The sequence below is a fragment of the Anopheles gambiae genome, chromosome X (genome assembly GCF_943734735.2).
Source record: "Anopheles gambiae chromosome X, idAnoGambNW_F1_1, whole genome shotgun sequence".
Taxonomy (NCBI): domain Eukaryota; kingdom Metazoa; phylum Arthropoda; class Insecta; order Diptera; family Culicidae; genus Anopheles; species Anopheles gambiae.
The window spans coordinates 1,452,918-1,478,925 of record NC_064600.1 but is presented as its reverse complement, the minus strand read 5'-3'; the positions used below and the strand labels follow the sequence as shown (position 1 = coordinate 1,478,925).

The 26,008-nt window shown below is 49.8% G+C and overlaps 4 protein-coding genes across 4 annotated transcripts; 2 read left to right on the top strand and 2 right to left on the bottom strand.

Moving 5' to 3' along the window:
* The first annotated feature begins 6,732 nt into the window (after positions 1-6,732).
* LOC1272185 (cuticle protein 3) lies at positions 6,733-9,696 on the top strand. Its single transcript, XM_311066.5, has 4 exons — positions 6,733-7,042; positions 8,542-8,765; positions 8,847-9,029; positions 9,104-9,696. The coding sequence occupies exons 1-4, from the start codon at positions 7,034-7,036 to the stop codon at positions 9,417-9,419; spliced, it is 732 nt and encodes a 243-aa protein (XP_311066.4). The 5' UTR covers positions 6,733-7,033; the 3' UTR covers positions 9,420-9,696.
* Positions 9,697-11,474: 1,778 nt separating this feature from the next.
* On the bottom strand, positions 11,475-14,988 carry LOC1272187 (BTB/POZ domain-containing protein KCTD5). Its single transcript, XM_311068.4, has 2 exons — positions 13,680-14,988; positions 11,475-13,580 (listed from the first exon to the last, which is right to left on the bottom strand). The coding sequence occupies exons 1-2, from the start codon at positions 13,896-13,898 to the stop codon at positions 13,131-13,133; spliced, it is 669 nt and encodes a 222-aa protein (XP_311068.3). The 5' UTR covers positions 13,899-14,988; the 3' UTR covers positions 11,475-13,130.
* Positions 14,989-15,968: 980 nt separating this feature from the next.
* LOC5666778 (translation initiation factor eIF-2B subunit epsilon) lies at positions 15,969-18,759 on the top strand. The gene is made up of 2 exons (XM_001687706.3): positions 15,969-16,216; positions 16,335-18,759. Exons 1-2 carry the CDS (start codon positions 16,112-16,114, stop codon positions 18,249-18,251), a joined length of 2,022 nt encoding a protein of 673 aa, XP_001687758.2. The 5' UTR covers positions 15,969-16,111; the 3' UTR covers positions 18,252-18,759.
* A 921-nt stretch (positions 18,760-19,680) lies between these two features.
* Positions 19,681-24,448, bottom strand: LOC1272189 (exostosin-2). The gene is made up of 3 exons (XM_311070.6): positions 24,177-24,448; positions 23,191-24,082; positions 19,681-22,623 (listed from the first exon to the last, which is right to left on the bottom strand). Exons 2-3 carry the CDS (start codon positions 23,787-23,789, stop codon positions 20,940-20,942), a joined length of 2,283 nt encoding a protein of 760 aa, XP_311070.6. The 5' UTR covers positions 23,790-24,082; positions 24,177-24,448; the 3' UTR covers positions 19,681-20,939.
* Positions 24,449-26,008: the final 1,560 nt, after the last annotated feature.

Sequence of the window (26,008 nt, the reverse complement as noted above, 5' to 3'; positions counted from 1 at the left end):
CGGGGCAGGGGAGTTAACGCTTAGCTCCAAAGCGCATTAAATATTGCCCATCGAAGGTTATGTTTTGTTGTTTTCCAAGCACATACTGTTTGAAACGGATTTTTAGTATCTAACAACCAAAACATTCTAAATTTTAATCGGCAAAATTATGTGTCATCTGATACTTGATAGTCCTAGAGATGACACAATGTGTTGAATTCTAAAGCGAAACATTGATTAACTTACTTGGGACTGCAAAACTAAGAGCATTCCTGTATTTCTCAAATTGTTGATTGCTCCAAAACCTCTAAATATCAACGTTCCAAACAAAACCAGCAATCCACCATATATCACCAGCCCATCTCGTGCTCGTGCCAGATATGTCAGAGTATCACGATTAGCCTTAATCACCAAAAATGCACCTGCATAGTTCTGCCGTCCCCCACAAGACCGCTTTTGAAATTTTCTACTTTTTCGGGGTGTGACGGATAGCGGGGAAAAGAAAATATCCCCCCCGCAGCACGCCCCAGGCGTGTGATGGAGTGCTTCAAATGCCAAGGCAACGCACAGTCAATCATCACACACACCCCCGCGCGCGCACGCTCATCTTCAAACCCACTTCTAATCGATATCGATATCTTCGTCCAATGATTGACATACCCAACGTGTGTGTGTGTGTGTGTGTGTGTGTGTGTGTGTGTGTGTGTCTGGGCGGGATTCTTTTCCGATTTCATCTAAATTTGCTCACCGCGTGAGCGACCTCCGAGTCCCAGCACTACACCCGCAAAATCTATTAGTCACTAAAGCTGTGTGCAATTGTGATGCAAATCGAGTGTGCTACCAGCTAGGCATGGGAACACCATTTTTTCGGGCCTGTTTGTGCCATTCCTTCGATCGACTATGTTTACATCATCTGCTCTGCTACCTGTGTAGGACGTCCAATGCCACTTGAACAAACGAAGATGAAGAAAAAACCCACATTAAAACAAGCTCATCTTCTCATTTCTTTCCCCCTCTCGTCAACCGTCAGCGGATCGTCAACGTTCTGACGCTATCCTTCGGCAGCAGCGGGTGTGTGACATTTAGCCGGGCTGAGACATCTGAACTCACAGCTTGGAGAAGCAGTTCCGTCGTTTAATGGTCCCGGTTCGGGTGTTTTGATGGTGTGATTGACCAACGGCAGTTTCGGGAATTGGGCAGTTTTGGTATGAATGTTTTGATCGATTCTGGGCTTACCATGGGCGGATGTGAGTGTGATGATCACCAGCATGCAGTTTAGGTTTGAGGCATTAGATGAATGATATTAAGTGATGTTGTTTGTAGAAAACATCGTATGAACACAGGTATGAAGTGTTTTCTGGAGAGGTTTAAACTATTGCGGACAAAACCCTCTCATCGTGTTTCTTTAGGAGCTAGGACATTAAGGACTCTTTCCATTTTCCATCAATTTTAATCACTAAGGTTTCATAGTGTGTTGCGCCAAAACATCTCTCGACACAAGAATCGGTGCAATGCCAAGGTCCAGACCAGACCGGGAAAGTTAACAATCGTGCCTCAGTGGAAAACAACAACATCAGAGCTTCCAGTGCCCTGTCCATACATCCAAACACTGCCTCACTGTCTACGACTTAGACTTAGAGGCAATAGATATTGACAGATACAAAACGAAAGCCCCCCCGGGGGCTCTCTAGCCGGTTGGACGCACCCCGAAAACCGTCAAGGGCAAAGCTGAACAACCGGCTAAGCCTTTCGTTTCGCTTCCTTCCCCTCGCTGGGCAGCGGCTCCCGGGGGCTCTCGCTAGTCTAATTTTTAATTCAAGACTAACTGGCGAGAGCATCACCGGTCGTCAATCTTCGACCGTCCTGGCAACCCGCGACAGGTAATAATCGTAACGAAATATTGCCCGATGCGGCACCCTCTGCGCAGCTAGATACGCGTGTTTGGTATGTGTGTGTGCTTTTTTTATGACGTCTGTTTTTGTTGAGATTGCTCCGATATCGGTGAGGAGCTTCCCCCCCCCCGAGTTCCGAATGACTTATGGGCTATGAGGAAATCAACCGATGGGGCTGTTGCTGCTGCTGCTTAGCATAGCCGGTTCCGGAGGTGGCTCGGTGGAAGATAGATTAAAGGACGGCCGTTGCGGCGATGGCTCTCAAGTACTGTTGTCAACATGACGTGCGAAAAGATTCGGCGGGCAGTGCCTACCGGAAGGGGAGTTGATTGAGGGCGCTCGATGGATTCCTTGAGCGTCCTGTGGAGAGTCATTGTTGTGGAGGACGATAGAATGGGAATAGTGCCTTTCTGTCGCATCAAAATCTCATCTGACTGACATGACCTACCTTAGGATCAAGTCAACCTCATATGCTTAGAAGTTTTTTTTTTTATTACTACCACCGTTTGAAGATGACACAAAGCCACGAGTCTCAGCGCGCACAGATCGCCCACTTCCCACCGGTTAGCTCCCAATTCCGGGGAAGGGGAAAGGGGCTGGGAATATGGCCCGGTGACCGTGAAGATGAGCGGGGACTGGCCGACCGCGAACTGCTGCTAATCCTCGCGCTTGTGCAACCGCACGACCGATACCGGATCATGGCCGGATCGAATGCGCGCATGACATTCAAAGCAAAGCGGCAGGCGACGAACCTGCCCTTATCGTATTCCCGGTCACCCATGTTTGGTCGGGGGGGTTTTTTTTTTTTGGGCGTCATCGACATCGTGCGATGTCGGTTACGATGAACTGGAACTGGATGTAACAATGGCGCCGCCGGCCTGCTGCCAGATGGCTTTTAGAAAGGAAGCACCATCAGCATTCGGTTGACGATGCGCTTTTGGGGGCATCTGCATAATTCGGCCCGCTATTAGACCTGCTAGGAGTGTCAAGCGCGAGCGATAGTGGCAATCTTGATTGACGTGTAGGCTATAGGGTGGGCTGAAGGGTTTTCAGTTTGGTCGACCTTGCACAGCAACACACGGAGCGCATCATAGGAAGACATCTGGGATTGCTCTCGACCAACCTGATATTGAACTTCAGTGCTGGCCGTCGCGCTTGAATGCTTCAACACCTGCCTGATTTCGCTACATAATGATGACCATTTGTAACACCTCAGCATCTGACCGAACTATTGCATCGATTCTCAATCCAAAAATCAAGAGCATTGCGAATTCTGGATCAAAATAGCTCCCGAGCCAGCTCGGCGACTTCAAATCCGCCCCGCAGTCGAAGACGCAAAAGGTGCGCAAATTCGCACGCCCCGGCCCAAGATTGATGAATATTCCACCATATAAAATTTGTACATCGAATGTTGATCGGTGCTTATCGCGCATCGTGTGTTGCTGGCGGGGTTTTTTTTTTTGTTTACCTTTGCGTTTGCGACGAATCCATCCCGAACTGCCCCACGCACGGGTTATGCTAATCTGGTTTTTATTGGAATTGTGTTCAGTTAGAAATTTGATCCTTCTCACCGAGCCGCCGGGTAGAGCCATCGGAGGAAGGTGCGCATTGGAAAACCGAGGAAACCGTCGCTCATTAGGCACCCGCGCCACGGACCCCCCCGTTTTTTTTTTGCGTGATAGTGCATATAAATGTTGATTTCGAATGACCATCAACCGCCATTAGCCGCCAATGGCTGTCCCACCGGAGTGTTGCGCGGTGTGGCGCGGGTCTGATGCTGACGAGCAATGAGCACCAGGTTGATGAGCGCGCTGCGCACCAGAATGGGCCCGATAAGTGTGCGATAAGTTCCGCCTTGCGTGCAAAGATTGCGTGCCGAAATGGCGTCTATCGCCATTAATTAAAGCTCCAGCCCAGGAGGGTGAAACAGGGAGGAATGGGGCGGCATCTTCGAGAAGCAAAAATTCAAACAGCAAAGTCCAACACGTCGTACTATATATATAATCGTCCTTTGCCGTTGCTGGCTCAGGAAGGTTAAAACCAATGCTCATCTCTTCCCGAAGCCACCCAAAACAAAAAATCGACCTCTTCCAGGTGTATGAAGATCTCATCCGAATGTTATGCAACGGGTTTATGGGTGTTCTTAGCCTTTCGTTCTGTACCAGGTACGCTATAAATTATTCCCAATTCTCGCTAATTAGGGAGTGGATCCGGTTTGGGGTGTGTGCAAAATGAAACTTCCCATGCTGTTGGAGAGAAAGAAAAAAAACCCCAAAAGCATCTCCACCGTCGCACCTGTGGCCCAACTTGTTCCGTTTCAATTTCACACGTTTTGTTCAACCAATTCGTAATGCCAGCCGTGAAGCAGTACGAGGAACATATCCTCATGCGGCATCAGAGGTGCTGTGTGTTTTGGGGAATTTTGGATTTTAAAGCAATCTTAGATTCTCGCACAGAGAAAACAAATGTTAAACGGAACACAACGATAACCTTTTCCCTCGTGTTAGTAAAATACCTGTTCGGAAGGCAGCTCCAATATTTTCTACTACAAGTGGCTTTGGATTTGTGATGTTAACCGTGGCTGTATATTTGCTGAGATGATCTGACTGCAAACTTTGAACCATTTCGAATCAATTTATCACAGTATTGTTTTATGAGAGAGTTCAAACCAAACAATCCAATCTGTAATCTGTCCCAATCTCTGTTTGAGCTACTCTCCATCAGATGGAAGCTGGGCACACTAGTCCCGCACCGGTCCGGAACGGTAGGTAGGGCAAAATGTGCACGCGATAGAGAATAGCACTGGACCAAGTCAAAGAACCTTTCCCATAGACCACGGTGAGTCAACTTTGCCAAACCAACGCCAAACACTCCATTCTGTGTCAGGTGTTCGTTCTGTGCCCCGTTCTGTGTGGTATCGGGGCACAAGATCGGGACACGGACCGGTTTTCTAGCGTCGGCCTGAGAGCGTATGTGCGTGGGTGTATCTTTCTTTTTTGTTTGCGTTCACCAAGCAAAAAAAAAGCAGACCAGCTTTGGCTTTGTATGCGCTCACTCTTGCTTTTCTGATTCTGAGCGCAGATCACTGATCTCTCCTCTGGCTGTGCGGGATTCCCTCGTACAATTTGGAACCGAGCGATTTGTTTTTTTTTCTTTCTTTCTTTTTTTTTTTGTTGCTGGGACCTATCGGTGACTCTGAGGCCTGACTGCTACTATTAGCATACACAATAAACGTACACACGCACCCAGGCACAGAATACCGAAATGAAGAGTGGGCTTGATAGTTCAATATGAACTTTAAGTAAATGTGCAAACATTCGCGGTACAGCAAACACGAAAATATCTCGCTGGAACACTGATCGCAAACGTAGAAACAGCCGAAACTTGCGCTGGACATCAAACGCGCGTGTGCATGCAACGTTGCAAGCGGTTCATTTGCATCGGAAAATCAAGCTAAACAGAGCTGATGGATTGGCAAATGTCCTACGACTTCGGCAAATCTGGAATAGACCACATACAAATTGTCAGTTACAAATATCACTCGTTTGCATTTATAATCTCGCTCATCAACAAACCAGAAGGAAACTGAAAACACCGCACAGTTGGTAGATGGTGCGCTTCAGTTCACAGTCGCAAATCGATTTCATTAAGCATTCTATTCAATTCAGTGGTCGGCCTGTTCTTTCTCGCATGCTGTGTTTTGCGTTCTTTGGGCCATCTCATTGGAGATGTGCTGTTTTGGGATGATTTGTCCACATAAGCTGTGAAATGTTTAGCAGATGCTGCGATCGATACCACTAAAACCAAGTGCCTGGAAATACTTTTTATCAGCACACGACGTTGTTTGGGTAGTTTCTAACGTGGCACCTATTACCCAATGAAGAACTAATGAAGTTATCGGCAAATCGGCAGCAGAGCAAGTAGTAGACTGTTGAAGACAACCTGAGGATATTCAAGGCTGGAATACCTACTTTCCCCTGTATGAAAAAAGTAAGGACTCTTGGAGTGAGTTGCACAACAATCAAGTCATGTAACAAATATTAAGGAAGGATGTCGTCATGTACAGGATTACTTAAGATCATCATCTTTCCAGTTATTGTTATTTGTTGAGGGTTTTCAGCTTCAACATTTTGCTCAACAACGTGCTTTTCCATCCTTTCTAAAACAATGATTGAATTATGTTAAAACTTTCAACGAAAATGACCTTCTCTTAGAACATAACGACGGTAATTCCCCCATATAATCCAAGCCTGCAAAAAAAAAAAGCAAACAGCCAAGCAACCAACCCGTCCCCGACATTTGACATCTGCAGCCTATCGCCCAGAAGATGTGTGCCAGAGCAGTTGAGTTCGTTGCGATCGCGATAATGGGATTTTGAGCAGGCCGGTGGTCCGACTGTCCTGCCGACAGCTGAAAAGCTAAACGTTTGTGATCCGAATTTCAAGCCGTATCATCGTATCCGTACCCTTCCCCTCGGCCCCTCGGTTCGCATATTAGCTCCACCGCTCCAGAACAAGCGGGCACAACCGTGGCAAAGACCACTTCGATTGGTTGGAAAGAGACAAGAGTATGGGGAAAAGAGAGAGAGATAGAGAGAGAGATAGAGAGAGACAAATAGAGAAAGAAGGAGCAATAGGCGGTCGAGTGGCGGTTTACTGAAAAAGCTCTGCCCTGGCCGCAAAGGTGGGGCGCTGACGACGACGACTCCAGCGAGATGGCGCGGTGATGCTCTCGGCGGGGTAGTAGAAACGGTTGACACTGTGTGTGCTTTATTTAACTTTTTTTTTTTTTCATCATCATTCGGTTCGCTATACTTTTGGGGCACGTCATGTTTTTGATTCCGGTATAAAGTGCTTATCCGTCCGTACGGTCTGGTTTAGTTTGTCACCGAAACTGATCCTTCACACATCGCTCGGGCCACGATCGTGCGCAAACGTGTGGTGCGGTGTACAGACGGCACGTGTCCTTTACTTCGAGTCGGGTGTTCGGCTGCTGTGTCCTGGAGACGTTTCGGTACTGGCAAGTGTTGGCAGGTTGTGGTGAAGAAGTGTGCGAACGATTGAACATATTAAGTTGAAAGATATTTCAGTGATTTTTTTTTTTGCGGAAAAAGTGTTGCACGGTTGTGGTGTGTAAAGGAATAGCAGTTGAAACAGGCAACAATGAAGCATGTAAGTGATAATCATCTTTAGGGGGTGTCCGTCTTTATTTAGAGAAATGGGGAGAAGAGTGCTCAGAAGTTCGCGTACATTCCTCAAACTCACTGTTTGAATCCTAGCATGCGAACAACTTTTGAAGCGACAACGTCCAACAGAATTCAAAGTTCAATCAGACAATCAAACACCACCGCCTGGCACACAGAAATTGAAGATGCCTCGCCCAAGCCTTCAAGATATGTCCATAAGCTGGTTGAGGTTAGCTGCGACTCCCGCACAGATGAGAGATTCTCACCAAATTTCCTTCAACATCTTCCGATGTACCCACCTCCCAACAGCTCAAGAATGTTAGGCATCAAAAACTGAACCCAGCAAACTGTTTGTCCACATGTTCCAACAAAAAAAAAAACGTCCACCTAAAAATTACAATCAAGCTGCCAAGAACCACGTGCAACGTGTGCTCTTCTTCGGCCCTGGGTCCAAACCAGTTCCACCCTTTTGCTGGTCGCGAACACGCATAAGAGGTTCTCGAGACCGGCGACCGAAGTGACACCGAGAACCTCACGTATTGGAATTAATTTGTGCAAACATCTTCCCGGTATTTTGTTTTTTTTTTTTTTTTTTTTGTTTAAACCCCGCTCCGGTGAACTGGTTTGACCGGGTCAGTCCACAATACCCGGTCGGAGAGCATAATGAGCCAGAATTGCTAGAACGGGGAAGTTCTGATCCACCCCCGGGGACGTGGCGTATTAACGAGCGCTTATCCAGTTGTTAGTGAAATGAAGACGTTACCAATTTGTTTATTGAAAGCCAGAAACAACAACGACAAATAGACAAAAGATGATTTCCAAGGGGGGGGGGGGGGGGGGGGGCTAAAGTCGCCCCCAGTGCGGTGATGATTGAGTTAATGAAAAATTATAATACCCATAAAATCCCTCCATTCAGCCGGTTTTTATGGATGGCATTATAAGGCGGTGGATGATACTTTTTAATTAAAACGGCACCCCATTTAGTGGACGCGATCGGTGCGGGCGAGGATGGCAGAGTATTAGCATAATGAGGAAGTAATCGCATCAGCATGGTCTGGTGTCTCAGCATCGGACCGTTCTGCAGCGCATCGGTGGGGAGCTCAGACTATCTGGGGATGATCGGGCTTAATTTATGCCTAAAACCCCTAACCCAACATTTTGTGTCACAGGTGTCACCGGGTGATTTACCTCTGCGCAGACGGTGTATTTTTTTTGTTTTTTTGGTTTGGGCATAATGGAACCCGTAATGAAGTTGTTCCGGTAGCGAACCCAGGCGCTTCGCTTCCTGGTTTGATTGATATCATTTTAATGGTGGGACGACAGATCGCTACAGGTGGGCTGAGTGTCACCAGGGTGTAGAACACACACACACACACACACAAGCACTTCTTGGGGCAGTGACCGATTGGAAGATGGTCGATAAAGTTTGGTGGGGTTTTTTTTCTGGTTTACGAGGTTTGTCTCACGGTGTCCTCTGTTTCGTAGCTACTGGCAGGACTCGCCGTACTGTGCATATCGCTGGCAACGGTCCAGGCAGCACGCATCAAGATCCCGGCCAAAAGCCGCAACGATGATCTGTTCTCCGAGGACGAGTTTACGTTCCCGGCCGAGGATAACAAGGATCCGACCAACTTCACCGGCAACGTGATGAAGGCATCGATCGTGATGGCGGAGGTGCGCAACCAAGGCAAGGGCAAGTTCAAGTACGCGTAAGTATCCGGGTGCAGCAAAGGGCTGACATCAAGATGGTTCTCTCTACTTCCCCTCGCCTTCGCATTATACCTTTACAGGGTAGAGACGGAGAACGGTATCGAGATCGAGCAGATTGGAAAGCTGAAAAATGATTCCAAAACGTTCGTCGTGATGGGCTCGTACACGTACACCGGTGCGAACGGTAAACGGTACCGGGTGCGCTACACTGCCGACGAGTTTGGCTACCATCCGATCACCGAGCTTGATCTGGACATTCCCGAGTGAGTGTTTGTTCCGCTTAACAGCACCAGTGTTAGGGACCATTCGCTCACTCATCTCCACTGCAACATTCCAGGCTAAACCAAGTGCAACCTACTCAGCGAACGATCAGTCCGCTCAAGTTTACCACCCGACCGACTACGGCTCGGACAACCACCACGACGACTACCACCACGACCACTACCACCGAAAAGCCGGTCCTGCAGGAAGATGGCTACCATTACGATCGCCCGGACAACGCGTACCTGCCGCCGAACAACGAGTATCTGCCACCGCCCCAGCCCGACATCGACTATCTGCCGCCGAAGGAGGACGGGCCGCGACAGTACGACGAGCCGGCCGACCAGTTCCTGCCACCGAAGTATGACCTGCGCGTCGGCGGGTTGGAGTGAGCGTTCCCATCGTGCGCTGCCGGGCCAGGCGCCTGGGCAGCAGGGACAGCTGCGGACAGTACAACACGTGAGATTAGCAAGGTGTACCGTAGGGTGTAGGAGTTAGCTGGATGTAAGAGTTTAAGAGTCGTTAGACCTCAGTCAGGGAGATACCGCCAGACACAGCAGGATTATAGGGGCACCGGCACAGCTGTGCTGAAAGTCGCTGTAGTGTTATTACGATAGGCGTAGCACAGGTAGAGCACACGTGGCCAATAAATTCTACAGTACAAATTCACCTCCGAAAAGACGCTCCACAATGTTATCCACAGGTTGTATGCAGCGGCAGGTAAGGGTCTCCTACAGGTACCAACGTTCACGCAGTTGGTTGCCGATCACTTCAAGCGAGGATCAAGGGACAGTTCAACCAGTTCTGATAGAGTTTTGGAGCTGTTGTACAGCAAGATCTTCGGACCAACCAAGCGCGACGACCAAAAAGCAGTCCATCATCGTTTCTGGGAAACATTTAATACAGCATCTTTTTTTCAAATCACAGTTTTGGTTGTTGTTGTTGTTGTTGTCTGCTTTTGTTTCAAACCAGGTTTGCGTGCGTGCTCTCTATCGCTCCTCGGGGTCTGGATCCTGGTGTAACTGTATGCGTGTGTTAATGTATTTTTTCGTAAACTCTATGGCATTTTTCGCCACTCTTCCTACCATTTCGCTGCTGCCTAATGACATACACTTGTTGTTGGGGAGTGTTTTTTGTTTGCTTATTTTTGCTCATCTAATGCCTAAATCCTTGCAAATCAAGTACAAACACCGTGGTACGATAATATATATCTATATAAGTGTGTATATATATATATGTTTTATTAATTTTCTTGTTTATTTCGCTTGTCCGTTTGTCTTGCTTTATATCTCCTCTCTCTTTCTAATCTGTTATACTGTGTCCGGGTCATTTTGCACGACTCACTTCATAGATTGTTGCGTTTGGTTTTACAGAACAAAAATTGCTTCAGCAGGTTTTGAGTGTTTTTTTTTTTCTTCTTCTGATGATCGATCGAACCCATTTAGTAACGAGATTATATTAATTAACTACTTTGTAAGTCTACATCGCTCTTCATTATATGCTCTCTCATCTTTTATCATTTTCTCGTTCGCTGTCTCTCTTACTCTCTTCCCGCTTATTCTCCCAATCATAACTATCCACCATTTTCGAAAGGCTTATTTTGCTTTACTTCTCCGAATGCCTGAACACTCGCCCTATTCTAAATGCTACCGATAGTAATGCCTAAGTGGGAGAGTCTAGGTGGTGCTGGCGGTGTGAGAGTAGTTGAATATGCCGGTGGTAGTAGAAGTAGTAGTGCTGCTGCTGCTGCTGCTAATAGTAGTACCGCTACTATAAAAAGGGTTAGGTGCATGCGTCTTTTACCGATTGCTTCAATTCTGTTCTACCTAAGTATCCATTCGACGTGGCATTCGTCTTTGAGTATAGTATACCTTATTATGTCAGACTACTTTCTCCATATGGTAGCTTCGTTCAAGAGCAGGGTAGCCTGCTACAACAACACACGTGTAAGAGCGAATGTGCATCGTGCCCAGTGCGACTGAGCTTCGAAGTGCGCAAGTTTGACACGCTTACACACCCACACACACGCACACACACACACTGTGGGCGCCTTAGTGCATTGCGGGTTTACCTTTTGCATTCAGCTACTACTCATCTACGCGATGAAGCCTTCCTGCGTGGTTGATGTTTATTTTCATACACTGTTTCCCTTTTTTCGTTTGTTACGCCAAACATTTGCCGATAGTATAAACCTTACAAAGCTAGAACCCTGTCCCTAATCTTTTCTTTTTTTTTTGTTCAAAGAACAATTCGAAATAATTCTGGCTTTCAGTGGCTTTGTGTCTTTTGATTGCAAAAAAACACACACACACACACACACTTTCACGTATAGCAGGGTGTTGTGAAACGCGTTCAAAGGAGCGTAGACGAAGAAAGGCAAGTCCAACTAACTTGAAAGTGTTATACGCTAAGATAAAAAATTGAAGAATAAAAAAAAAAACATGAGGTCAAAGTAGTACGCACCTGTTCGCGCACCAGTAATGGGTTTTATTCCTTCGCTTTTCCTTTCCGGAGCAGGGAATTGGATCAAATTTGTGCGTTTTACTCGTAAAAACAGTTTCAAAATGTGTCTGTGATTGTGTGTGTGTGTGTGTGTGTGTGTGTGTGTGTGTGTGTGTGTGTGTGTGTGTGTGTGTGTGTGTGTGTAAGAGAGAGAGAGAGAGAGGAGTCTCAGTTGCAGGCGGACAGTTGTACCGATCCTTCCCGTGTGTCCAATTTCTATGTGACTATGGCTAAACAGTAACCTGGATAAGGAGGAGTTCAAGGGCGCATCCCCACGACACCCTACACCTCAACGATTTATTCTCCTTTAATCACTTCCCTAGCTTTCGCTGCTTGTCTTTTTGTTGCGTTTTTGTTTTCTCTTTTTGCTTGCAAAGCGCCTGTGTGTGTGTGCGCGCGCTCTAATGTGGCGTGGAAAACTTACGGTAAAGTTAAGTGGATGAATCCACCATTTCTAACGCTTCTTCTGTGCCTACCTGGCTTCCTGGTTTGCGGCACATTAGAGCAACTAAAGATTGCTAACCGCACAATACACAAACGCGACAATTCGCTAGCAGCTTGCTGTCGCTTGGTTGCGTTATAAAATCTAACAATCATGTGCTCGTCACACCGTCCTGTTCACCGGATCACGCACCGGTATGTGAGAAGGGGGAGGATGATGGTTGGGGCGTACTGTGTGGTAGGTCGATCCTATATTGCGTTGGGCGTGTGTGTGTGTATGGTTGTGTTTGGCGTATATATGTTGGATATATGTGTATGTATATGCTCCAGACGGTCAACACGACGATTTCTTATGCGCTAAAACTTAAAGCTAGAACCGATTTCCACCCTATTCTCTCCCTCTTTCCCTCTCTCTCTCTCTCTCTTTCTTTCCCTGTTCCTCTTTCTTAACTTTCACGCAGGGACATAATCGTGCCCGCGCGTCTAGGGTTTGCCCTTGTGCACCTAAATGTAGCTCCATGAAGCTGTAAACTGGGCCTAACGGGAGAGCCTCAGAAACTGATGCGATGTGGGAGACATGTGGGTCGAGGAGGGTTTGCCGGAATTCTGTTTTATGTGGGTAAGGCTAGGATCCGAACGGAACATTGCCACTCTCGCTTCCTTCCATTACTCATTCGCGGTGTATCACACGTGAAAAAGGGGGGGAGTTGCAACAAACCTTCCGGCTCCCCTCGCATTGTAGCGTGTTTTGCATGCAAATTGCTGCTAATTACTATGTCCGTGGTCTACAAGTGCAACGCTAATGGCAACTCGCTCGCCAACGATAAAGATATAGCTTGCAGTCCTCCCCAACCCATGCCTGCCATGCCAAAAACTCTCCCCAATTTGTAATGGGCGCGCTTTATAAATCACCTGATTTCGCTCCTATTGTCCACAAAGCCCCCCCCCCCCCCTCCCCTCTTCATTACCTCCCACACGACGAGGAGGGTGATTCATAATTTCTATCTATAATATTGTTTTCAACCGACGGCGAGCTTCATTCAGTTGCCTAGGCAAACCTCCCCGCGTAGACTCCGCGATGAAGGTTACAAAGAAGAATATTTCAGTAACAAAACCCGCCTCGTCACACGCCTCATACCCCCCCCCCCCTCCCCCGCACCTTACATCCGCGAGCCCTTCTGCTGCAGCACCTTGGCCCGATCGTTCGACTCGACCTCGCGCCCGATCAGCGTGTTGGCGCACTCCTTCGACACCACGCACAGAAACTCGGCGTTCTCCTCCGTGCCGTAGTTGTACTGCGTGCCGATGTTGATCAGCTGCTCGAACCGCCACCCGTCCGACATGGTCGACACCATCTGCGTCAGCTCGTTCTCCTGGCACTGGAGCACCCGGTACACGCGCTTCTTGTCCGCCGCCGGCCGCTGCTCCCGCCGCGCAATGTTGTCCTTCAGCAGGCCGATCAGGTGCGTCACGTTGTAGAACTCGGCCTCCTCCAGCACGCCCTCCTCCGACAGGCCGTCGTCCAGCACGAGCTTGCCGTGGCGCAGGTAGTTCAGCACCGGCGCAAAGTACCGCGGGTCACGATCGATCAGATACGCACCGGTTTCGTCCTAAACATCCGTGCAGTAGGAGAGAGAGAGAGAGAGAGAGAGAGAGAGTGAGCAAAACGAGCTGACGAGGGAGAGAGATGGAAGAGAGGGATTAATTACCCGATCGGAGATGAGATCACTGTCCTCCTGGATGAGCCGTGACAGGAACGAGTTTGGATCGCGGGAGAGGGTCGTTTTGGTGGTGAGGAAACAGGTGCCGCCCACGTTCAGCTTCACCCACTGGTCCTTCCCCTGTATCGAGTGGATGGAGGTGCTGGAGCCAACCGCGGTCGGGGTCGCCACCGGGCAGCCGTTCGGATTCAGATTGACCGTTGCCATGGGGGCGGCTGGGAGGAGCGACTGCGGCTTTGATTGTTTGACGTTGATCGCGATCGGGTTCGGTTGTTATCTTCACGATTGCCGAAAAAAAAGGCAATATCAATTTCCTTGAAGCGCCAAAGCTGTTGCTGAGCTTGCCGAGGGCGAAACTGTGTAGCTGGTGCACCTTCCGGGCCGATCCGAACCACTGCACCACTACGGTCACTGCTCCCGTTCCCGTTTCGGTCTTCTGCAACTCTGCAACAAGCACGACGGACACTGAACGGTATTGTTTTTGAGTCTGCCTTCTTTGACACACCAAACGCACGTACAAGAAATAGCCACACACACACACACGCGCGCGAGCGCGAACACAAACACACTCACAGCAGGCTCACTCACGCTGTGTGCGGTGGTAGTTCGGGCCGATTGCAACAACAACAGCACCGACCAGCTTCCGCGTAATCTCCAATCCGTTCCGTTGGTTTTTCATCGATCCGTGAAGTGGAAAATTCAATGCTTCAATGCGTTCCGCACCCGTGCAGCAGCACCACCACACGACCGATTGAACAAACACACACACGCGCACACACACACACTTTGCTGCCCTTTTTGGTGGCGCGGAAGACCACACTGCCACTGGCGAGCCACTCTCGGCTGGAAGAAGGGCAACTTGCCCCTGAGAAGCCGCCTGCAAAGGGCAGGAAGCAGGGTCCGGAGGCTGGTTGTTGAAGGTCGATGACTTCCGCTTGCACACCACAAGCCAACCTGCCCTGTAAGGTAAGGATTGCGCTTCGGCCAGGACGTTCCTTGTGGTTCCGTTTCTCCTTTTCCCCGGATGTTTGCTGCGAGCCACGGTCTCGGCCAACACAAACAACCTTTCAGTCACCGTCGAAGCTTTTCCGTCCCCGGACCAGCGGACCCGATGCTGCTCGGCGCGATGCTGCTTGGGCGAACGGTGCCGGTTTACGGTGGTTGGTTCAGGTGCTGCAACGGTGCCGTGTGTCACAAAGCGCGGAGCGCAATGTGTACCATGTAAAATGTTACATGTTTTTTCGAACAATTATCGGTTATATTATTCTGGCTCCTAGAAGGATTGTTTTAGTATGATTCGCCGTTTTTTATGTTATCTTTATTCGAATCTTTTATCGCCAGAAACGATTATAGATAGTTTGAGAGAACAAACAACAACAAGCGAATGGGGATGTGTCTGAACTTGTGTAGCACAAGGTAGGGCAAACAATTAATCAACAAATACCAAATAGCAGTCAAACCTTTTACAGAATTGCATCATAAAACAGCTTTACATTATGTGTCAGAGCAAACGTCAACTATCTTTTTGAAAATACGAGAAAAAAATACATAGTTCCCAGCTGACAAATCGACATTTAATCCCTTTTAATTTTGCTAGAAAGTTTAAGGTTATGCAGGCGTCCCCCGAGATACGACTGTATTTAGGACCGAAAAAATATCCCAAAGCATGGCGTAAGTCGTATGTCGAATATCTGTCAATGTTGAGTTTATAACCGAAGTTGAAGAGGCGAAATCTATGATATCGTAATTTTTATTTGAAACAATGTTTGATAATGTATTAATTTTACACCAAAAGGCTGGTGGCGCCATCTGTTGGACGAGTCCGACCGATTCTGGCTATTGTTAGTCCGATTCCAACTCCAGCAAAATACAAACCACTAGATCAGAGATCAGAGTCATACAGAGTCAATCGGAGTCGAACGGAGTCGGAGTCATTCGGAGTCATCCAGAGTTGATTAAAGTCGTCCAGAGTCGATTGGAGTCGAACGGAGTCGTTGTCGGTCAAAGTCAACAGGAGCCGTCCGGTGCAATATGCTTGTGATCAGGCATTTCATATCGTTGTATTTTTTTATCTTTCAATCATGATTTATAAAACGCCGTCTATTAAGCAAAACAGGGAAGCTATGGAGCCTTTGATTTTTTTTTCTATAGATATTTGATTTGCCAATCGTTTAAGCTTAATCTGTGGCGCTTGAGCAACTTTTTAAACGCTTTTACCTAAACCGCGCTTAAAACCTTACCAACGACTTGTTATCGTGCGCTTAACAAGCTTGTCACCTGGGTGGCCGCAAGCTGCCAAAATATCGTACACGCTCGCTTCCCATCACCGGGGACCGCTTTACGTTCACCGCAACCCCGTCGGGGAAGGGTCCTGATACAATCCGACAATCGACTGTTCCGGTGTGCCGCGGGTTCACAGCATGAGCAAAGCGAAGGCGATCGAAAACAAGGAAATCGTACAGGCGATCGTGATAGCCGACTCGTACAATGACAACTTTCAACCGTTCACGTCCACGAAACCGCTGGTAAGTGCCACGCACGAAATTGCATCACTCGCCGTCACACACCGAGTTTCACGTTTGCTCTCTCTCTCTCTCTCTCTCTCTCTCTGCCCGGCTGTGGCCGTTGCCTTCCTCCGATTAGGCTCTGCTGCCAGTCGCCAATGTGCCGCTGATCGAGTACACGCTCGAAACGCTCAACCGCAATGGGGTGGAGGAGGTGATAGTGTTCTGCAGCAGCCACATCGATCAGGTGAAGCGGCACATCGCGGACCGGCAGGCCGCCCGATGCACCTGGTCGACCGGCATGCGGGTGTCGATCGTTAGCTCCGAAGCGTGCCGCAGCATCGGCGAGGCGATCCGCGACCTGGACGCGCGCAACACGATCCGGGGCAGCGTGCTGCTGCTCGGCGTGGAGAGCGTCACGAACGCGGACCTGGCGGCGCTGCTCGAGGAGCACAAGCGGCTGGCGAAGGTGGACCGGGGCGCGGTCATGACGGTGGTGTACAAGGAGGGCCTGCGGCGGATGCGCACCGGCAACGAGGTGCTGGTGGCGCACGATCCGACCACCCGCCGGCTGCTCTACCATCAGCGGCTGGCCCAGCACGAGCGGGAGCGCTCGTTCGAGCTGCCGCTGGACCTGTTCCTGGCCAACCGGGACGTGGCCGTCTGCCACGGGCTGCTCGATCCGCAGATAGCCGTCTGCAGCCAGGCGGCACTGCCCCTGTTCGCGGACAACTTCGACTTTCTGACGCGCGACGACTTCGTGCGGGGCGTGCTGATCAACGAGGAGATCCTGAACAGCCGCATCTACGTGGCGAAGCTGGCGCGGGAGGAGTACGCGATGCGGGTGAACAACTGGCAGAGCTACCATCTGGTCAGCCTGGACGTGATCAACCGGTGGGTGTACCCGCTCGTGCCGGACACGGCGATCAGCGAGTTCCGGCAGCAGTACAAACACTTCCGCAACAACGTGTACCGGCACCGGAACGTGCGGCTCAGCCGGTCCTGCGAGCTGGACGGCGATCTGGTGGTGGGCGAGGAGTGCGAGATCCGCGAGGGCACCTATCTGCGCCAGTCGGTGGTGGGGCGGGGCTGCCGCATCGGGCGCAACTGTCGCATCGTGAACAGCTTCCTGCTGGAGGGCGTCACCGTTGGCGACGGGACCGTGCTGAGCCACTGCGTGCTGGAGCGGGCGGTCACGGTGGGCAGCCGGTGTACGATCGAACCGGGCACGGTGCTCGGCGAGGGCGTGGAGATACCGGACGGGCTGACGGTGAGCGGGCTGCTGCTGCAGGCGAGCGAACCGGCGGCGGACGAGTGGGGCACCACGCCGGTGGAGAAGATAGCGGACCGGGCGTACACGATACCGGTGCTGGACGAGGAGGACAGCGATTCGGACGAGGAGGAGGGCGGATCGGGCCAGCCGGCCCTGAACCAGCCGCACGCGATCGCGCCGCTGCCCGAGCGCTATCCCGCCTCCGTGTACGAACCGTCCGACGAGGAGTGCGACAGTGGGCCCGCCTCGCCGGTGCCGGAGGACGCGAACATCTTCCTGTCCGAGGTGGTGGAATCGCTCAAGCGGGGGCTGGCCGAGAAGAGCAACGCCGAGTACCTGATACTGGAGATCAACTCGTCCCGGTACGCGTACAACATGGCGCTGTGCGAGGTCAACTACTACGTGGTGAAGGCGATACTGCAGATCATGCTGCAGCAGGACGGCGTGGCGACGAACACGGTCGGCACGCTGCGCCGGCTGCTCGCCTACTTCGGCGTCGTGTTTCGCAACTACATCCGCGACCGGGACGCGATGATGGACTGTCTGAAGGCGCTCGAGGAGATGTGCCCGGCGAGCGAGACGGTGCGGGCCAAGCTGCCCCAGCTGGTCCACTACCTGTACGAGGCGGATCTGATCGGCGAGCAGGTCATCATCGAGTGGTACGACGGGCTGGCGGATGCCGGCCTGCAGGCGGCCCTGTCCAAGCTGGTACAGTGGCTGCAGGAATCTAGCGAGGAGGAGGAGGACGACGACGACGACGACGATGAGGAGGAGGAAGATTAAGGCCATTAACAACCCTGCGGGTAAGGTGGATGGGACGAGTATCGGTACAGTTTGCGTCTGAAGTTTTAACTCCCCCATGCTTTCGAGTGTTTTAGCCGAGTGAGACTCGGGCAGTGTGTTTTTTTCTTCTTATCCGTTTCGATTCATTTGCAGAACGGCTATATTGTATATTTTCTAAAAATTGTTAGACTGTCAAGGAGTTAACATTGTTTTTCTTATCATGTTTTCGGTTTCCTATAGGAAGCATAGTACAATATGGCAAGGGTTTGTTGTCACTCTGACCCACGCACGGGACGGCAGTAATCGAACTGTTGGGGGAAACATTTTATTTTTTTTTCCTTTTAAAGCCAAGCATATTTCACGTTTCACATCGTTTCATCACGTACGTTTCGGAAACATTCGCTAATAGTTGGCTAAACGCTGTCGCGGTACAACAAAACGGTGAGCATCATGAATGTAAAAGGATTAAGCAACTTAAAATAAAATAGAACTTCTACTTCATCTTCAACTCTACGGTCGGCTTTTCTTTTTCAAACTGAAATAACTCATACATTTTGCTTTTGGGATCATGTTCATTCACAAAAGCAGGAATAAAAACATAAAGAAAACTTAACTTTAAAATTTCATTTTCTTCACTAAAATAAACAACCCTAATTTAGTATTCAGCACAACACACGTGATTAAGTTTTTTTTAAATGTGAAAATGTATTTGCTCTGGGAAGTTGCGTCGTGTTGGGTAAATCCGGTTCAGATTTATGAATCTGAATAAATCTTTCGGAATGATGCAATTAATCTGAATTTCGATTGGGAAGATTCTTTTATCTCGAAAGATTAACGCATCTATTGCGATTAATAAATCTCTAAAATCGTAGAGTTTGAGCTGATTCTTCTGATTCTTCCCACGTGGCCATGCCAGAACGAATTCAACGATACCAGCCATTGTTTTGAAAATCATACATCTCTTAAGATCCATAAATCCCTGGAGATATGTGCATTGATAAGAATCTTATAGGATTTATGAATCTTACAGCGTTTCCCACGATTTATTGGTCAGTTTTCATAATTTTTTGGGCTCGTCTCACGATTTATTCATCGTATCCCATAGATTTTTGGTTCGTTCCCATAATTTATTGGTATCGTCCGAATGGATTAGGGAAAACATTTAAGGAAACAGCCGAAAATATTTTGGTAAACGGCCAAAAAATCGTGGAAAATCCTGGCTAGATCGAATCCCTGGAAATTCATGAATGTTTAGAGATATATGAATCTTTGAAGATTTGATCCGAGATTCGAATCACTCATCACTGAAGATTCACATGAATGATGGTCAAGATTTATGCAATCCAACACTAAAATGTGTGTGTGCGTGTGTGTGTGTGTGTGATATTCTCACGTCGAACACGCAGCAAACACCAAACCCAGCAAAACGTTACAGAGGACGTCCATTTTATTTGGTGGATATAAGGTATATAATTACAGCTATGCTTTATGTGCTACAATATTCTGTACAGAATGATGAGCCCTAATAATAAGCGATCGATTGCGTTCGATCAATGGCCGACGGGAGCTGGGTGAGTTGAACCGGCCCCGTTTCTCTCAAATCTCATGTACAACAAAGCATCGCCTCCACAATCTCTGCACGAACTCCCAACTTCACACCTGGGGTTCTCATCCACGTCTGGGACCTTCACTGGGACGTTCAGGCCGGGAGGAAATTGTATTACTCAAAAGATTTAAAAAAAAACAATGAGAATAACCCAGAATAAACGTGTGTTAATCGAAAGCTGCCCTAAACGGTCTTATAGTTACAAGGGGTTGAAAGGTGAAATAACGGATTCGTTGCATAGGGTTTTTCCGGGTAAGCTTAGCGCGCAGGCCGTACCGTGCCGAATAAATCTCGAATTATCGAAAGTGACTCTCCAACCTTAACGCAAACGGCTGAGTATATCCGGGTGGTGGTGGCTTAATAAAGTATCGGTATGCAGAAAAACCATCCCGGCAGGTTAGTTGAGCATTTCGCATTTAAAAAAAAAAAACAAACGTTACTAGTATTTGCCTCTCTTGCTATTTGCACTATTCTTACGTACGTTTGCTATACGCATTGGTTGAACAGTCGCGTTCTATTCTAGGTGAGTGTGTCCCTGCTCTAAACCGCTCTTACCATACTCTCTTTGACTTTGGGTCTATGTTAAACGTGTTTTACGATTGGTGTGCCGGGTGCCGGACTCCGGGCGAAAAACCGGTACCCCGCATCCGGACACTTCTAAGCTAGTTCATCGTTAACGCCAGTAACGGCATGCTCTATTCTTGCTATCGAGGTGTCTCTCGAGTCGGGCAAAAGCATAGCAGAAGTCTGATATTTTAAATCTTCCCACCTTAAGCGCTACCTGGCTATGTGCTAAAGATACTGACTCGATGTTTTAAAAATGATAAGTCACTTTCCCGTCACTGCTGTACACGTACGCGTACGCCCCCGCATGCTGCCTTCATAACTTCTATTTAGCGTAACCGTCCAACGGCCCGTTCTTCGTGGGCTTCGTATGCAGTGTTACGCGGCCGGATCATGTACATGTAACAAATAACGCAACGCTAATACTATCTTCCAATATGGCGTATCGAGGTGGCGTGCACGCTTCCGCCGTGTTCCCGTATTGCACACGCGCCCTTGTCCCAGCCCGATAGAAATGTTTACAGGCTGCCGATGTCGTTGAAGCGCTTCAGCTTTTCCGGGAAGTTGTCCTTGAACAGGACCGGATCCGCCCGGAACTCGACCGTGCGCAGCGGCATGGTGCCGTAGATCTCCGCGAACCGGTTGATGCAGGCGGTCCGCTCGGTCATGTGGTTCAGGTCGGCGGACAGCATCTCGTTGTTGGTGCACTCGGGGCATTTGAACTTTTTGCGCGGCGCCACCTTGATCGGCGGCTTGTTCGTCACGTTGCTCACCAGGAAGTTCATCGCAATGTCCTCGCAGTTCATGTGCTCGTCCACCCACTCCTTAATGTTGCCCGGCATCGCGTGCGTGTACAGGTAGCTCCAGTACTTGTGGTGAAAGGCGGCCCCGGTCAGCACCATCGAGATCTGGTTCGTCCACTCGGACTCGTACCGCCACCGGCCGGTCGCGTTGTCCCACACGTGCGTCCGGCTCGGGAAGCCGACGATCCGGTCCGGGTACTCGCGCCACACCTCGTACCCGAAGTCGAGCTCGTCCGCAGTCAGCATCACGATGTCGTCGTCGATCGTGAGGATGGCCTCGGTTTCGATCTCCTCGTACGGGTAGAACCGGTTCGACAGCCGGTTCGCCGCCGTCTGGATGATCTTGAGCGGCTTGCCGATCTTGGGAAAGAGGGACGGGTGCGGGGGCGCCTTCCGCTGGTTGTTCCACACGACCAGCATCTTCTGCAGGGACGGCACGGTCGCGAGCTTCTGGATCAGTATGTACAGGCTCTCGAGCCGATCGTACGTGAGGATGACGGCGGTGAAGCCCTGCGCCTTCGGTGCGATCAGCGGCAGGAAGAGCGGGTTCTGCGTGACGCCCGCCTCCGGCCCCACGTTCCAGTGCAGGTAGGTGCGGCTCCGGTGCGGAAAGATGCGATCGTTCAGCTGCTCCAGCACGGTCAGCACGATCCGGTCGAGGCTGGCGAAGTAGCGCCGGTAGACGGACCGGATCTGGGCCTGCATTTCCGCGACCCGCTCGGCCGAGATGGCCCGCAGCACTGGCACGATCGTGTGCAGGTTCGCTTCGGGCAGCCGGACCGCCAGCAGCTCCCAGTCGAGCAGGTCGGCGAACGGCAGCACGTAGTTGTCCGCCATCACGACCGGGATGCAGCCGGCGGCCATCGCTTCGAGCAGGGCGGGCTGGCCGAGCCGGACGCCCCGTGCCACCAGGCAGAACGTGCCGGTCGCCAGTAGCGCCGGGTACTCGTGCTCGTTCCCGTGCGGGAAGCTGCACCGGACGTCCTCGGTGCTGCCGGCCGGTGGCCGATGCGCCTCGTCCGCCTGCTGCCCGCCCGCGACGAGATCCGCCAGCTCGTCCACCTTCGCCGTGGTGGTGGGACAGCGCTGCAGCAGCAGCAGCTCGTTCGGGTAGTCGTAGGTGAGCTCCTGCAGGATGCGAAACTGGCGCGGGAACAGGTTGAGCTGGGCGGCCACGAGCAGCACGGTGCGGTCGACCGGCCGCTCCGGCCAGCGGTACTCCTCCAGCGCGGCACTGTACACCGGCACGGACACGTCGAACTCGGTCCGGTACGTCCAGCTGTCGAAGCCGGCCCCGACGATGATGGCACGGTCCGTGTTCACGTCCAGCACCGTGCTGTAGTCGGGCCGGGTGCCGGGCAGGAAGTTGAAGATCAGATGATTCTCGCCATTCTCCCAGCTGCGTTGGAAAGAGGGGGGGGGGGGGGAGAGAAGTGATGTCAATATTAAAATGCCTTTGGTAGGGCACATTAACACTGGTGATGGGAGCTCGGAATTGGACCTATTCGATTCCGGTTCCGTGTTCGGAATTTCGGATCCGATTCCGATGCTGGAATCGATTTCGGAGCCAATTCCGCACCTGATTCCAACTCCGAAACCGATTCTGATTTCCGAAGCCAATTTCAAAGAAAATTGCAATTTTCCAGGACGGTTCCGATTCCGATTCTGGGGCCAATTCAGGACCCGATTCCGGATTCGATTACGGAAACTGATTCCGGACCTACTATCCGGAATCGATTCCAGAATAGTTCGGAGCTAGCCGAAATCAACTCCGACGAAAACTAATGGTAAATGGCGGAACTATTTAAGCAGTTCTGATAAGAGCTCTCTGCGCTACAAAGCGAAAGATTCGTTCGCAGTGATTCCCAACGATCTTGTTGCAGTTCCAAACTGTGGCGCCATAGTGGATCCTAATCCGCTAAAACACTTATTCTTTCGACCATGATGGCTCGGATTGTCTACTTACTACGGCAGCGAGGCAAGCGCCTTCCCGACCAGCGTCGTGTCGATCCGGTTCTGGTTGAGCGTGTCGAGCGTCGGCAGAAACAGGCACGCCTCGTTCGGGTTCGCCGTGTAGTACGGGCTGTCGACGACCGTCTGCACGATCCGGTAGAACTCGCGCGACAGCTGCCCGGCCGGCCGCCTGCTGTCCGCATCGAGGTACTCCTTCAGCGGGTAGACGTAGATCGAGATGCGCTCGGCGTCCATCTCCCCGTCGCCACCGCCGCCGCCGCCGCCGCCATCGTCGAGCGTCGGTGCCCGCTGCCCGCACCGGTACACGTTGAAGCAGTCCCAGTAGGTGCAGTTCCGGTTGCGGGCCCGGGCCAGCTCCGCCTCCTTGTCCAGCACCACCGGCGGTATGTCGGCCAGATCGAGCGACACCCGTTCGGCGCCGGCTTCCCCGTGGCCCCCGAGCCCGCCGAGCAATAGGAGCGCGAGCAGGAGCAGCACCATCGCCCCCACCGCCACGTACCAGCGCACGTGCGGTGGCTGCTTCTTGCCCGGTGCGGACGGTAACAGCAACTCCTGCGCCTTTTTGGCGCTAAACTTCAGCGGAAACGTCATGCCGTCGTACCCGCGGGGCGAAGGCGCAAACGATGTGTACGGGGGTGATGCTGCCGCTGCCGCCGCTGCTGCTGCTGCTGCACAACACGGGGCGAGGTTATTACATATTCGCTGCCCGTCCACGGAACCGCGCTTGCCAGGACGTGACCGGAATTGTCAAACAAAAACAAGACACGAACACAAACACTTCAAGCGTTCTGCACCACGGCTCGATTCACCCGGGGAGAAGGGTTCCGTTTACGGCTGGCCAAACGCTTCCTGGGCTGGCAGGATCAGGCTGTCCGAGCGGTTACCTACGAGTTAGCACAAACGTTAGCCGTGCAACTTTGTTTTGGTTTTTTTTTTGGTCAATTGTGTGCTTTGTTGATAGTTCTTGCTATTGCTTACCCCGAAATTTTGCGACCCGTTCGCTGACAGCCACAAACCGATACTGTTCCCTACGGCCTTGACGCCGAGCGTTCTTTGACGTCCACATTTTTGGAAACGTCATTCGGTGCGTTAACCTGTGTGCACTTGTTTTTACTGCGCACACACACATACTGGCGCACGGTACTGCTGAACAGGCACTTGCAGCCACTTTTGTGTTCATAAATATTTTTCGAAATAAAACAGCGATAAACAGTACTTTGTTGACTTGAATCTTGAATGAAATCTACTATTTAGTAGCCTCTAGAATAGACGAAAGAAAGCAAGATCGTGTGTGTGTGTGTTTTATTTTGATATGATTCATTTCATGTTTTAATTTTTAAATAACGCCCGCAATCAATACAAGCGCCTCCGATGGTCGATCGTAAAGAGTGTTTGTTGTTTTGCAAGATTTTAGGTTAGCAATACGAAAGAATTTTACATTTCATTTATATTTTGGGTGAATTTGTAAGCAATGCCGACCAGTTCCATCACAGCCCGACAAATAGACAAACACAGGCGTACACCAACACCCACACAACCCAACAAAAATCAGCTGGTTCGGCGCTTGAGCGCCCTCTACCAGTGAGATGATGAACTTTTGAACGATTGAACGCTGGCGACCTCTAGCGTTCATTTTGCTTTATCCAGTTGGAATGAACTTGAATCGTCCGTTAATGGTTTCTTTTTTATGTTTTTAATAGTACGAAAATAATTTAACGACTTGACAGTACACAGTACGAAGCCCTGTATTTGTGCTGTATTGTATTAAGTGTAAAATAATGTATCTGTCAAAGGGCGCTTTATCAGGGTTTTAGCATAACATAATGCAGTTGTCGATTAAACAGGTAAATGCGTTAAAATCATGATGCATCACTCAACCGAATGTTCATTAATACACAAAGAGAACAAGCTTCTTTTCCTTCCTTCATTATCAGATGCGATGCGGTGAGGAGGTGGTAAGTCAAGATCTGGTGTTCTGAGAATTGATGGAGGACATGTATTATGATTTGCGGCATGAAATGAAAGAAAACTCTTGATTTTTGTTCTGAAAAATCTAAAGTAGACATCGCGGTTCGCCTGATTGTGCCTTCTTTTACTTTAGTTTAAAGATGGGTTGAAATGAAAGAGATGAAAGATTTATTTCCAACTAATCCAGAATGATGACAGCTGATTCAATCTTTAGCATGAAGTTCAACTCTACAGTCCAGGAACTTATAGGTGACAGTTTTCTGATTGCACACTTGGATGTAATAGCAGATTATTTTGCTCTATTGCTGTCGATTCGTCCTATTCTTTAAAACGAATCTTGCAGAGTAAGAGTAGGTTCTACTGTCTACTTCACGCTTTGAAAAACTGTACGAAACTGAGTAAGTTAGCACACCAACTCACGGTTCGGACTGAATCTACTGAACTACACTGAACTACCAACGGGACGGAGTCGTTTATGCTTTCATGAATCTACTGGTCTCGATTGGCTCGCATCCGACTCAAGGTCTTATCCTTAGGAAGGATACTCCACCGCCCAAACTTGGAAGGGTTTTTTTTAATTAATTAATTTTTTTTTCTTAGTCTTGTTTGTTGCAACAACCTTTGTTAGTTTCGGCATGTCTAAGCCTGTTCAATATTCTTCAATTTGAACTCACAATTTCCGCGATAGACTTCAGAGAATTAACAATAACAAAATAGTTATGAAATTTCTGCATAACACTTGGAACAAATATTGGACAAAGAGAAAACTTACGTTACATTTCAAATCCGGAAAAGTCACAAGACATAAAAAACAACAGATACCGGCACCAATGAAATGCGAA